The following is a 15881-nucleotide window of genomic DNA, read 5'->3' on the forward strand; positions in this document are numbered from 1 at the left end:
AACTCGGTACCTGACCTATGACCAGCCAGTTCTCCACCACCAGACCACCCCGCGGTGGGTTCAAAGTAGGAATCTATTTATCGAGTTCTGATCACCAAAACCATTTAACATAGCCTTTACTCGACATTTAAAGGCGCCACAGTTACTTGATATTCAACATCCTCAATGAAATCACATAAAGCTATTTGCCCGAACAATTGAATGACGTCATTACAAATTTCTTCGAAATCCAACAAACTTAAGTAATGCCCAAACGCTTTTATCACTCACAGAAATGTTCAGATCCAACATAATTTAAACTAATTTAAATGTTTAATCTACTAATTTCAACTAACTTCATTTTCAAATTCCTTAATTTAACAAATAATAGAAGAATCAAACGTTGCATAACAATTAACCCAAAAATAATCCCTAGAAATAATTGAAAACATGAGTAACCAGTGTTTTACTTCTAATTTTTCAACTAAACCGAGTCACTAGTGAATACAATTCAACACAATTAACACTTCCACACGATTTCGCCCACATCAAGCAGAGAAGAAGCCCCAACCGCTTCGCCGAGATTCATTCAACACGTGCCCTTTTCCGTCCAAAAGACGGCCCTAGTCCCATCTCCATCCCGTTGACCATCTCATTAAATATCTTCTGAAGATCTTCTAGGGTATCCGGCTTCTGCAACAAAAAAATAAAATAAAATAAAATAAAATAAAAAATTACCAAAAATATCCGAGAAAAATCACTACGCCACCATGGCAGCAGGGTGGTATCGGCATTTCCAACCTCGGGCTTCATAGACTCCATCATTGACAGCAAATCCCCCATGAAATCGCTGAAATCCTGGGAGGCGCAGAACAAAACCTAGATAAATATTGTCTACCGACAAGAAATCATGCATGCAATTAGGCGCTAATAAAACAGCTAACAACAAGAATCCTCGAACCTGATCGTCATCATCAAAGGGATCGAAGAGCCCAACGTCATACATCGCACGCTTCCCACTATCCGCTAGGACTGCAGTAACACCAAAATGCGTCGCCTTAAGAATAAACATTAACTTCCAACGGAGGATCACATCAGTTGATACTTACCAGAATATGCTTCTTGGATCCTCTGGAACCGTAATTTCGCCTCCCCCGCCGCTTCCGGTGAATCCTTACCCCTTCTATCCGGATGCCACTTCTGTAAACATTCTTAAGGTCAAGTATTTCGCAAAAAACACCAGAAATAGCAGAAAATTATAGATTGCAACGAAATGGAAGAATCTTACCAGGGCAAGCTTTCTGTAGGCCACGCGGATTTCGGCGAGGGAAGCGTTGCGGCGGATCCCCAGGAGGGAGTAATATGATTGATAGGTGGCCGATCCATCCGCCGATTCAGCCTCTACAAATAATTATAATAATAATTATATTCCAAATTTAAAACAAGTAACAATAAATAATGTGGTATTAAGACTAAGTTGATAAAATGGTGAAATTTTTATATTAGAATATTTTTTTTAAAAAAAATGATAATGATTGAAATTTATGATTTTGCATGTGCTTTCATATGAGTGTAATATATAAATAATATATATTACATCCATATCAAAAATATTTAAAGATAGTAATAATAAAAAATTGAGTCGAATTATCATGACAGATTTGTTTCTTAATATCTTTAGAAGATATGTAATTTAATGTCGGATCATAAAGCAAAGATGATAATTATAATAATAATTTTATTTAAATAAAGTATACTAAATACATCAATAAATTTTAATAAAAACATCAATTTATCTATTAAATTTTTATCTCAAAAGATAGTTAAAGATTTTAATATTAATCATAATAAAAAATAGTCAAATTATCATGAGAATTTTTTTCTTAATATATTTAGAAGATATGTAATTTTAAAGAAGCAAATATAATAATAATAATAATAATAATTTTATTTAAATAAATAAATTTATTGAGCACGTCTATAAAATTGAAAAGTTGATATATTATAAGAATAACAAGCTCTTTATAAGAATAGCAATATATGGTTAACCTAAAATTTTAATATAAATTTTTAAAATTTCATTATGAAGCTTATAATGTTGTTGAAGTAATATGGAAAAATATAAATATAAAATTTAACATAAATTTTCAATAAAATCAAGATTGTATTTTTTAAAATATTGTTAACAACATTACGAACGAGTTTAAGCATTCATAATTATTAAATGATAATTTTACTCATAATAAAAAATAATGGAGATAAATGATTCGTTTAGTCAGTCCCATGTAGCGAGATAAAGGATTGATGGATTTGTTGTTGTTGAGCTCTCTCAACATATCATTATACTGGTGTTTCACTACAGGAAAATCACGAATTACTAGCAAATTTTTTGGCGAAAAAATTATTCATTTTCTGTCAAATTTAAAAGTTTCCCAGAAGATTACTATTGAAACTATTTTTTTGCCAGAAAAATGAGCGTCTGCAAAAATTCCAACAAAAAAAAAAACATCCTCCAAAAAAATTTTTTGATTGAATTTTGCCATCAAAAAAATTTTCGAGTAGCTATCCGGGGGAGAAATTTCACATGATTCATTAAAAAAATAACAACAAGCTAGCTTCCCGTCTACCCTGCCCGCAACATTTGCCACTGCCCACCAGCACATGCTGCCAGCTAGCCAGCAACTCTGCTCGGCAGGCTCGTCCGTGGCCCGCCTTCCCGGGAACGTTGCCCACGCTTCCCCACCAGATTCGAACTCCCCACCTCTTGAAATAATTTCAAAGAGTCTTCCTCTTTGTTGCACTGCAAAAAGTGTTGTAATATTATCTATTTTTTATTTAAATAAATTTAGAAGTATTAAAATTTAAAATAAATTAAAACAAAAATTTTAAAGTTAATAAATAAGCTGTTAAATTAATAATTAATTAAACTATGGTAATAAATTAAAAATTAACTAATATAATTATTGTTGCGGATCTATGGCTTATGATTTTGATGATAGCAAACATTCTTTTTCTCTATGACTTCTTTCTACTAACGTTTCAGGTCCACACTATCAGACTGCAATCTGGAACCAGCTCAAGATTGGATAGACTAGGCCTGTGTCAGTTTGTAATCTTTTTCCTTTCTTGAGTCTATTGTATTTAGTGTGGCATCTGATGATTTGTATCTTGGAAGATTTTCTATTGTGCCCTAAAAGTTTTCTATTTTTGGTAACATCGTCCGGGATGATATTTATATCGTCCTGGACGATCTGTCAAAAGTAGAAATCCTAATTAGGGCATCCTCTTTAAAGCAGCCGTCTTTTTGCAAAACACATCGTCCTGGACGATTTTGTATCGGCCATGAAGATCGGCTCAATACAGCAAGAATCTGATGCCAGATCTACTTAGAAAAATCTTATTTTTGGACATCGTCCCGGTGGATCGCCTGGACTATAAAATATCGTCCCGGACGATCCAGAGCAATTTTTCCAAAATTTCTCAAGCAGTTTTGGAAAGCATTTAATGGGAATTTCATCCAGGCCGATCTCACGATCGTCCGGGACGATTAGACATCATCCAGCTTCATTTCAGGGAGATATTCAGGACGATTTTCCTCATATTTGTGCTAATCGGCCAGGACAATTTGGCTATCATCCTGGACGATAATAGCGGCAACTTGCATTAATGAGCTCGTTTTGAGAGCCTCTATTTAAGCTACGGCAAGGCACTTTGTAAGTGTCTTCGGCATCCATTATAGCTTCGTTCTTATGGGGGAAACTTGAAGAGAGAGCTTGAAAGGGAGAGAGGAAAGGGTGGAGTTTGAGAGAGGGAGAAGATCTTGTGAGGGGGGACTCAAGGGAGTGTGGAGGGGGTTCCACACGGTTGCTCCGGCGAACTCGCACCTTAGTACCATCGAATTCAAGGCTTGTCTCGAGGTAAGTTCACCAAAGAAGAAGATCTCCTTGGTGTCAAAGGACCCGGCGACTCCGCTGCACCGGGGAAGGTGGAAGTGATTTTGTAAGGGCTTCTCCGCCTAGCTGTGGGGGCTAAAGGAGAGACACTAGTTTAGTGCAATACTTGGGGGGTGCCTCCAAGGAGTGGACGTAGGTCAAGGTTTGACCGAACCACTATAAATTCGGTGTGTTCTTTTCTTATTATTGCTTCCGCATTATTTTCTTCCGCATTGTTTTTCGTTGTGGTGAATATTGGTTTTGGATTGTGTTTGTTTTAAAATATCGATTCACCACTTTATTAATTAGCTTTGGGACTAGTTCAATAGGGCCTAACATCCCTAACGAACTTTCAATTATTTAATTACTATTTTATAGAAATGAGCTATATAATTATTTATTATTTAAATCACAAAAAATATATTTTTTCTGAAATTATTAGAATCCACTCGAAACAAATTCGTTGGAAATCCACTAGAAAATCCACAGAAAAATCTGCAAAAAGGAAATATTTCATTATGATCCGTTAGATAACCGCTGAAAAATCGGCCGGAAATCAGTTCACGGGAAAGTCGCGAGAAAATCCTCCGGTAATAGACGATTTTCCTGTAGTGTTTCAACAATCCAACGTTATTTTAAACTATTAGAACCAATAGAGCTAAATAAATTATATAACAAAGAAAGTTTAATATTTCATTAGAGGATGCTGGAAAGTCTTACAACATAACTCATAAAATAAATCATAAGATTGTGAGGACTAGTTACCTCTAAAATATATCTACTACTATATCTAAACAAAAATTAAACTACATAGTACTAAAAATAAATATTTAATAGGAGTAAAAGTATAAAGTATTTCTAAATTGTTTAAAATGATTGAGTTTAGTCAAGATTTATACATAATATTGCCTCATTTTTGGGTGAGGTGAATTATCTAAATTCAAATCTAATCTCCATGCACATTTCATGTAACAACACTCTAAACTTTAAATCTAATTCTCCACTATGCCTTAACCTTGTTATTAGCATCACTAATTCTAAAATCATCAATTGACAATCACCATTGATTTATCATTTGATCTGTAACTTGATAATTACCTCAAGATTGTTAGTGATTTGATCATTTCAAAACTAATACCCGGTCGATCATGAACCTTCATTGACCAATTCAAAACTCAAGTAAAAAATCAATCATCAAATTCATCAGTTGATAGTCCCCAGTAATGTCATTTGATCAGATATTCAATCATTAACAATCATTGATGATTACACTGGATTGGATTTAAATTTTATTTAGTCAATGATATAGAGGAATTTTCTATTTTTGAAATGCACAAATCATTAACAATCATTGATGATTGCCAATGTTTTGTGCATTCCAAAAATAGAAAATTCCTCTATATCATTGACTAAATAAAATTTAAATCCAATCCAGTGACAATACTTGTTGATAATTCAAAACTAGAAAGTTCAGAGTTTAAATGAAACCCAAGACCCCTTGGTCATTATTTTTTTTTTTGGAAAAATTTTCATCACCCTGAAACCTATTCAAATAACCTAGGATTCATGATCTATCACTTGCATATTGATTAGGCATGTCCTTAGGATCAACTAAACTAGTTTGACGACATTTCAATATCCCTAACCTCTAAAACTCAAATCATTTCCACAGGTAATAAAACATTCAGATATTTATAGCTTATGTCATTGAATATGACATATAGTAATCTTAAACTAGGAAGCCTCTCTAAACTCATTGATCATAATCATCATCATTAGAAGGCTAATGTTGTAAATTTAGATCCAAGTACTTTGATTTTAATGATAGTAAAAAATTTTTGTTTCTTTACCATTACTCTTACTGCATGTCTTTCTGCTGTTGCGAAAACTATTTTCATGGCTTATGTTTTGATGATTGACAAACACTATTTCTCTTGGACTGCTTGTTACTTTTAACTTTTCAAGAATCAAAGATCGGACGATCAAGACGAAGCCAGTTCAGGATTGCGTAGGTTTAGGGTTGAGTCAGTCTGTACTTTTGTTTTTCACTTTTGAGTCTACTTGTAATGGTCAAAGAGACTGATGCTAAGTAACCCTACACACACACTTGAGAGATTTAGAATCTCTATTTTTGCTCACATCGGCCAAGCTGATCCCTTGGATCGTCCTGGACGATCGAGTTCAAAACAGAGACTCTAATCAGGATTCTTAATTAAGGCAGCTGACATTAACATATCGGCCTGGACGATACGTGTATCGGCCAGAACGATAAGCTCAAAACAGAAAGAAGTTTCCTCCATAGATAATTAAGGTATACTGTATTTTTAAATTATCGGCCAGGACGATCATTGATCGGCCTGGACGATATTCACAAATTATGCCTTAATTGATCAAGAAATCAAGGGAGTAATTAGGGATGATTGATACGATCATATCGTCCTGGACAATCGCAGGATCGGCCAGGACGATCCAGTCAAAAAGTATTTATTTAAAATTTTTCACCATGTGAGGTTGAAAGTATAATGATTTTTGTCTACTCAAAATTTTATTTTGATGTCTAAATATAATAATGTAGTATAATAAATGTCTTAAAAATCATTTTATATATTTTCTTGTATTTTGGTAATTTTTTTGAAAGGTACATTTTTGCCTAATAGGATTTTTTGTTGTCTACCATTATGATATTTTGGCATCTTCTTAATTAAGCTCAAATATATACATTTTTTGATGCAAAACATTGAATAATGGATGTGGATATGTTCTTGAGTAATAGCTGGTCACTATTACTATTATAATATTGTGATAATAATGTTCATGTTTGAAACAAATATGTAAATACTGGTTGATCCATTGATTGGAGACTTATTGACCTGTATAAGATGGTGAGCCGATGAGCTTTTCTTTAAATACTTTGGTTTGGTATTATTCTATACTAATTCATATGATACACTGATTAGGAGTTATAAGAAGATCATTACTATACCGATGGGAAAAGAGTGACGACTTTATTTACTGAGCCAATAATTTACTAACACTAAAAAACACTATGATAGCTAAGACTTCTTACTTATTTAGTGTGACTATTGAAATACATATTCCTGAGGCTTTTTTTTAAATATTATATGAATTTAATCTTATTGCATGGATTTACTATTATTATATTATTTTACTACTCATGGCATTGGATTATTATTGTTTTTTTTTAAAGAAATGTCAAATTCATTAATAAAGAAGAAAACAATTACAAATTACTATTTGATAGAAAATCTATTACAATCCACCTTTAACAAGTTAAGAAAAGAAGGAGGAATCATATCATTACTCAAATCTTCCCAAAAAAATCATCAACTAAAGGATGGTTAGCACAATAATCGGCTAACTTATTACAATTTTTATTTGCAAAATAAAATAAAACTTGGTCGAAGCCTTCCAAGAATGAAAAATCCTCCCATTCTTCATTATGTGCATTTCGGTTCAATTTATGCACATATTTTTTGCAAATAATTGATGATGTTGTGATTATTGCCTTCAATAATAATCCCTTTAGCATCCAACACCCATTATAGTATTATTTCCTTCAAGGACTTAAATGCAATCAATTCCAATAATCCAATGTCCTAATGAATGCAATTGAATCTGAAAACTAGCAAGAATATATCTATTGAATCTCTAAATACTCCATCGATTCCACCATTGTTAGATCTTGTTAATGAAGCATCAAGGTTTACCTTAATCCATCCTGGGGGCAGAGGGTGCGAATAAGAAGACAACTGATTCAGCTGGTTAGCACCCCAGTGATTCACAAATAGATTAACATTTTTAATTGATGCAAAACTAATAGCATTGGAAGCTATAAAGTTTAAACTCAATTCTTGATTACCATGCTTGACATAGTTTCTACTCTTCCATGACAAATATGCCGCTAAATAATATATCTTTGCAACGAACTGGTTATCCATAGCAATCTGTTCCAGGTTGATTTTTCATTCTTTGATTGAAGAAAAAATTGGAATTGGAAATCCCCATTTCTTTAGCAAATCAACGACTTGAGCTAGCTTTGAACAATTCACCATTACATGCTCCTTATTTTCAACTTCATTACATCCTCTAGGACATAAATTATGTCCCAACAATCTAGGGTACATTAAAAAATCATTTGTTGGAATTGCATTGTTGAATAGGCGCCACTAAAAGCATTCCACTAGAGGAGTAAGGTGGAGCTGTTTTAACAAGTTTCTATAATCCACCACCATGATATCACCATCATTCGAATAAGTATTGTTAGCGCTATAAATATTAATGCTATTTGATACTACTAATTTACTGTACTGATATTAACTATGTTGTATAATGAGCACATGATATAGAATGTATGGATAGCATGTGTACGTTCCTATATGATTTTATTATATTAGTTTGATTTTGACAATTTTTATCGATGTTTTTTATTTATGCTTTATATGATTTTTGTATTGATTGGTATTATAGATACAACGATTGCTTTATAGATTTGACATTCGTATTGATTTACTACTTTACTGGCTTACTGGCTTTCAAGCTATAGTTTTTTTTTATTTATAAATTTTAATACTATTTTGTTTGAGATTTAGAAGAAATTGGGCAAGTTAGAGAGTTCTATATTTGAAATTGTACTGGATAAACTATAAAAAATAGAAACACTAATCAGGCATCTCAAATTTGAGAGTTATTAAACTAATCATTCTAGATAATCCCTATCATTCAAGACAATCAATTTAGATCGTGAAAAAAGTCATTAATCATAATTTAGGAATTATTTTAATTTTCAAATTTTAAGCTAATCATACAAGATGATATTGATCGTATTGAATGATTTGAGATAATCATTCCTAAATTAATCTCGTGATTAGGTAAAATATAATTTGAAACTATCGTATAAGACGATTAATCATCCTGGATGACAGAGAACATGTTTGGTATGATAAGGGATCACAAGCTATCGTACTAGAAGAATACCATAATTTTTTTAACTAATCATCCAGGATGATTTACCACTATCATATTAGAGGATAGAGAAGTGCGTGGGACGATAAGAGATCGCCAGGCATAGTATTTGACAAAGTTTAAAACTTTAATACTAATCATCCAGGATGATACTAGATTTGTATAGGATGATCAGCCCACTTCTCTTGAACTAATCATACAGAGCAATGCCATTCATCTTGGTTGAAAGGGCTATTTGGTACTAATCATACAGGATGATTCTTTGATTGTCCTGAACAATTAGTTGCACATAATTGAAAATTAGTGCTTCTTTTAAAGGCTCTCTATTTAAACTCTCTAATTATCTTTTGAGATAATCTTTTGTTGTGGAGTTGATCCAAGAGGGAGCTTAGAGAAGGAAGAGGGAGAGCTTTATAGAGAAAGATCTTTGTGAGAGGAGTTTGTGAGGGAATTATAAAGATTGCTCCAAGCAAGGTGTTCTTCTTCAAGATGCTCCACTAGTTCCTTTGTGGCTCCAAGGAGATCATCTTCAATTTTAGATCTAGGTTCTCTGCCTACTCTAAGAGGGAGTAAAAGGATTCCTAGGTTCTCTGCCTACTCCAGAGGGAGTAAAAGGATTCAAGGTCCTATATCTCACCGTTTTGGTGGAAAAAAATTGTAAGTGCTTCTCCGCACTGCTCTGGGAGCAAAAGGAGAGTCACTCCAGTTTAGAACAATGCTTAGAGAGTGAATCTCCAAGGAGTGGATGTAGGTCATATTTGAACAAACCACTATTAAATTTGGTCTATTATTTCTTATTACTTTTTGCCACATTTTATTTTCACATATTTCTGTAATTTGTTCTGTGATTGAAAAATATGATTGTAATGTTATCATGAAAATTATTTTTTTCCACATCAAGAGTTATTATTTTATTTTAAAATATTTAAAAAGATCAAAAAGATTTTCATTTTACTTAATATTTTATAAAACTAACAATTCACCCCCTCGTGGTTAGCTTCAAGCTAGTTTCTTTAAGGTTTAGCACCCCTCACAAACTTTCAAGTGGTATCAGATGGGATTCATAAAATCAAGTTTTAAAAAAAATTTAAATTTTGATCCATGGCTAACTTTGGAAAGAAAAACACCACGAAAGGTTATTCAATTAATAGACCACCTCTTCTCTATAATATCCATTTAATTTTTAAAAAATTTTCAAGTGCACCTTTTTATAATCAATTGATTATTGTTTGTGGATGTTTTTAGGGAAGGTTATTCTGCTCCTTTTATATTGGTAAATGGTGTTAAAACTGAAATTTCTTTTGCTAATTGGACTATTGATGATAGAGATCTAGCACAACTAAATTCTTAGTGCTTAAACTATTTTCCCTATTTCTTAAAATCTAAAGACTATATGTGTGTTTTCACTTGTTTCATTGGAAAAGAAATTTGGGATAGAGTATGCATAATATATGAAGGTACAAACAAAGTTAAGTAATCTAGACTGAACATTTTTTTGCATGTCTATGAACTTTTTTGCATGAAACCTAGTGAATCTATTTCTAGGATGTATGCTAGGCTTACACAATTTGTTACATCCTTGTATGCCTTAGGAAGAGAACTAATGAACTATAAAAAAGTTAATAATATTCTAAGATATTTACCTTCTTCCTTTGATACAAAAATTACTATCATTATTGAATCTAAGGACTTGAATGTTTATCCAATTGATAACTTACTTAGATCACTAATTGCTTACGAGCAAGGAGTGAACCAAAGAAAGCTTGATGATGGTGAGAAGAAAAAAAAAAGAAAATTGTAGCCATAAAGGCTAATGATTCTAACATTGATTCCTCGGGTTCTGAAAATAATGGCTTTTCTTTAATTACTAGGCGATTCAACAGCTTTTTAAGGAAAAAGTAAACACATCATAAAAAATTGAGAAAAGGTAATAACCATAAAAATTCTAAAGTTTCTTTTGATGTTATTTATTTTGAATGCAGGAAGCTAGGGCATCAGAATGACTGATTGCCTAACTATGAAAGCTCACCAAAGTAAGGAGAAGAGTGAGGAGAAATCTAAGTTCAAGAAGGATAAGAAAAGGATCAAAAAGGCTTTTTGGGTGGACTCAGTATCAGACTCCTCTGAAACTGAAGAAGAAGAGGAGTTAACAAACCTATAATTAATGGCTGATGAAGATCTTGATCACTTTTATTAAGAAGAGGTTTATGACCTTACTTATGATCAATTACTTGAAGTTTTAAAACAAATTTATTCTTAATAATGGATGTATAAGAAACTACATGCTTTATTTAAAACTAATTTTTTAACTTTGCAAAAAGAGCATAAATGCATGAGAAAAGATCATTTTAAAAGTTCGTTATGGATGTTAAACCCTTGTGAACTAGCTTAAGGCTAACCAAGAGGGAGAGGGTGGTGAATTGGTGTTTTAAAAATGTCTCAAACAAAAATCATAATCTTAAATCAAAGCAATAATCACCACAAGAAAATCAAAGTACAAAAATTTAATGCGAAAAATCAATAAGAAAGAACACATAGAAATTTATAGTTGTTCGATCAACTTGACCTACGTCCACTCCTCAGAGGCTCTCCTCTGGGTATTACACTAAACTCAGTGACTCACCTTTTACTCCCACATCAAGTAGGAGGAGCCTATACTAACCTCCTTTCTACCAATACTAGTGAGGCTAAGAACACAACTCCTTTTTATTCCTCCTAAATCAGGCAGAGAACCCGACTCCTTTTGCTTCCTCCTAAAGTAGGCAGAGAACCTTGATTAATTGCTGAAGTAAACATTTCTTGAACCTCTAAAGAACTAGGGACAATGACCGGAGAAGACTACTCGGATCCTTACTTGGAGCAACCTTTATGAAACCCCTCACAACTCCCCTAATAAGATCCACACACTCTCTCCCTTATTCGCCCTCTCCTCTTTGCTCTCTCAGGTCAAGACAGTAGCAAAAGATACAATCTTAGGTAAATAATAGGTCTTATATAGAAGAGATTTGGATTTGCTCTTAATTGCAATAAATTGACATTATCGTCCAAGATGATCGGTCGATCATCATATATGATTAGTATAAATTAGTCTTAATTAGATAGGATAATCTGGGAGAGTCTAGAAGATTAAAGGGCTTGTTTGTTCTGATCATCCAGGATGATATTATCCTATATGATTAGTACAAAAATATTGAGCATCTTCCGAAACATTGCCCGGATTGCATGTCTAGACAATGGGAAACTAAACTGATCATCCTAGATGATTTCACGATTGTCTAGGATGATTATTTTAAAATGTAAAATATCATCCAGAACATCGCCATAATTGCATCTCTAGACAATGGAAAAATAACTAATCATCCCAAACGATTTAGAACTATCCCGGACCATTAGTACAAATCAACCAGAATATCATTTTGGTCATCCATAAAGAACTAAGATTTATTTAACTGATTGTCTATGATGATATGATCAGGCAATCAAACCTTAATTACTTTCCTTAATTACAAGACTAATTTAGCCATAATTGTACTACATCATTCAGGATAATATCCTAGATGATTTCCAAAAATTAAAATATGCCTAAAAAAATCTTGAGACTGATTCTTTCTATTTTGAGCCAATCGTTCATGACGATGCTATCTTTCATGATGATTTACTAAATTACGGCTGCCTTAACTAGAATGCCATAATTAGGATTTCTATTTTTAAATGATCATCTAAGATAATTTAGGATTATCTTGGACGATGTGATCAAAAACAAAAAAACTTTAAAATCTGACATAATTTTTCCCTGAGTGTGTGTGTGTGCAAGGTTACTTAGCATCAGAACCCACTTTATTCATACTAAATAACTTAATGATAGTTTACAAATAGACTTAGTTCTAATCTACCCAATCTTGAGCTGGCTTGATTTGCAATTTGGCTTTATGGACCTGAAATATTAGTAAGTAAGGCAGTCGTAGAAAAATAAAAGTGTCAAAAATATTTACTATTAATAAATTTATAATTCCTGAATATATATTCGCAATAATATTCCCCTTTTTGATGATAGAAAACAAAAATAATTTAAGCAGTCTAACATTAAATTTTATTAAAAATAAAATACTAAATAAAAAATATTACAATAAAATACTATTACTACTCCCCCTTTGTCATCACAAAACGGAGGAGGAAAAGAAGAAAAAATAAAACATAAACTAACAAAAAGAAACAAACTGCATCACAAAAAAATAACACAAGAAAACAAACTATAAGGAGGATAATCCCTGATAATCAGAAGGAGGTGGTGGTGGTGGTGACTGAAAGAATTTAGAAAGAGTAGCAAATTGCTCCCCAAACTAGGCCATATCCTGGTCGTGCTGGTGCTGCTAATGAGCCACGTATGAGATAAAATGAGCAACATCCTCTACATGTTGTTGCTCCTATGCAACAATGTAGGAGTCGAACCAAGCCTCCCATTGGTCGAACTGCTCCACCAGTTGATCGAGCTATGAGTGCTAGCAGAGCAGCAGGTACAGGAACAGGTGCAGGAGCCATCTCCTCCACAGCTTCCTCAGCTTCCTCCAGCTCTAGGTGTAGACAAGTACTATGAAGAACATGGAAAGAGCTATTGGTGTAGAAGGCATGCTAAAAGTTTAGTGGGGCTGCATATTGAAGGTTGTAATTAGACTTCAGGACAAAGGCTATGAGGTATCTGAGGGTAAGGTTAGGCTTCCTTTTATGTCCTTAATCTATAATGCTTGTGAGGTGCTCAATGTAGAAGAAAATAAGATCAATAATATTTAATTCTTGATGGGCCAAGATGTAGAAAGTGGTGATTGAAAGGAGTGGAGTAATGTGAACATGATCACTAGCTTTAGGAATAATAGATATTTGAAGCACATGTTGGATTATCGTAGCATCCTTAGCTAAGGTACTAGATGCCCCATCATGATAAGAAGTAAACATGTTTTGTAAAAATTGATTGGCCAGAGCCTAGTAAAAATTAGGATCTTGAGATAAGATGTGAAGCTTGTCTCTAGTGATGGACAATTGTAGGAGCTCGTGATAATCTTGATATGTGATCTCAATAGGATGCTTATTGACATAAGACTAAAGTGTCATGAAGGAAAAGTTGATTCAAAGGCTAGAAAAAAAATTTGAAAAGCAATTTAGAATTGAAAGGAATGGCGAGGGTAAGGATAAAAGTTAGAGAGGTGTGCGTAAAAAGGTCAAGAATAGGATAAGAAAGCGTACATGGATTAACTGTCCGGGAAAAGGTGATCCTGACTATCTTGTAACAAAAATAGGTCGCTCAGTCGACTTCCTCAGTAAAACGAGGGTCAAGGTTGGCCCACGAGGAGCTTCCAATAGGCATACGGGATCGCTTACCACCTGCCATGAACACGAAAAATAGAGAAAGAGTGAGAGCAAAGGTTGATCAAGGAGTTTGGTGAAAAAAAAATTATTTGAAAGCCTTGGTTTATAAAGAAATGTACCGATCATCAAGGATGATTGTATAATCTTCCAGGATGATCAGGTGAAATTATTGTGTCTTGGATGATTGGTCAAAAAGGTAGTAATATTGTCCAAGATGACCAGCCGTCGTTTGAGATGATAAGAAATAGGCGATTGTCCTGAGGAGTTAGTCTGGATGACCTTTGAAAAAGCAAATCATCTAGGATGATTTGGTGGATCATCTAGGATGATCGATAATTATGGATCGTATCGTCCAAATTTAATATGTGTAATAACTTTTGCCACGTGTATCATCTAGGATAAACAGGTGGATCAACCTGGATGATCACCAATAATTGAGCAGAAATTGAGAAGATCATCCAGGATTAGGAGTATCATCTAGAACGATCATAAATAATTGAAGTAGAATACGATCAAATTATCCAAGATGATATTGGATCATCCAGAACGATTATAAATTGAGAAGTCATATCAGTCGTTAGATGGAAAATTAAGAGTGGATTGAATGTATCATCTAGAATGATATGAATATCATTCAGGATGATGTGACCAAAGTTTAAAATTCTATAGATGGATGGAGATGATCAAAGAAGGCCTTAAAACACAAAAAACAATAGTAAAAGATAAAAAAGTGATAATAAACAAGATGATAAAAATAAGAAAAGGAGCGAAAGCAAGAGTTTTTTTTATCAACGCAAGAATATGATAAATTTTTCGTATGATTGAATTAAAAAATTGTAAGAATCAATGAGTTAACATCATCAAAATCTAAAAAAGTGATGGAATAATTGATCCTATTAGCCCTAGTTCGAACTTCTCACAGGGCAAATCATCTTTTAAAAATAAAGATCTAACTCAAAAAAATTAATTAGAAAATAAAAAGAGATCCGTTCAAAACTTTATTCCAGAAAAATATCTTATATAATAATATATCAAAGTAATTAGTCACAATCATGAATTTTGAGCATAAGCCTTTATAAATTTTAAGTGACACGTGAATTTTTCTAAAACTTAGAGGTTTGAAAGAGAAGGAAGCTTGCTTTTGTGGGCTCATTTTATGCCACTTATCAATTGATTGATGCACTTTGCTCATCTTTTGATTTTTGATACACTTTGTATATCTTTAAATTTTTTTTAGCGTTCATTACACATCTTTTTAGTTTTTCTTCTTTTTGGGCTCATTTTATGCCCTTGTCATTCAAATTTTTTTTTGTAAGTTAGAACCCTTTCTAAACTTTTAAATACTATCAGTTGTGAGAATATCTTCCAGATATTAGAGAATAAAAACTCACTCTCTAATATAAGAAAGGGTAAACCACAAAAATGAATCAAATTTATATGATAAATGCAACGACACGGTTACAAAAGATTGAAAGTAATTTAATGACTTTGAACATTATTTATATAAGATAGATTACTATAGCAAGAAAGAAAAGATCTCAATCATAAAGTCCAGTTGTTAATTTGAGTTAATCTTTTATTTAGAAAAGAAAATTATACCACTAAAAGAAGTTAGAGGAAGGGAAA

The 15881-nt window shown here is 32.9% G+C and overlaps 1 protein-coding gene across 1 annotated transcript; it reads right to left on the reverse strand.

Annotated features, from left to right (window-relative positions):
• Positions 1–324: 324 nt before the first annotated feature.
• Positions 325–14277, reverse strand: LOC110110089 (chaperone protein DnaJ). Its single transcript, XM_020841398.2, has 8 exons — positions 14268–14277; positions 13344–13465; positions 7792–7876; positions 1268–1380; positions 1089–1179; positions 941–1011; positions 781–837; positions 325–672 (listed from the first exon to the last, which is right to left on the reverse strand). Exons 1-8 carry the CDS (start codon positions 14275–14277, stop codon positions 565–567), a joined length of 657 nt encoding a protein of 218 aa, XP_020697057.1. The 3' UTR covers positions 325–564.
• Positions 14278–15881: the final 1604 nt, after the last annotated feature.

Source organism: Dendrobium catenatum, unplaced genomic scaffold, assembly GCF_001605985.2.
Source record: "Dendrobium catenatum unplaced genomic scaffold, ASM160598v2 original_scaffold_88210, whole genome shotgun sequence".
Classification (NCBI taxonomy): domain Eukaryota; kingdom Viridiplantae; phylum Streptophyta; class Magnoliopsida; order Asparagales; family Orchidaceae; genus Dendrobium; species Dendrobium catenatum.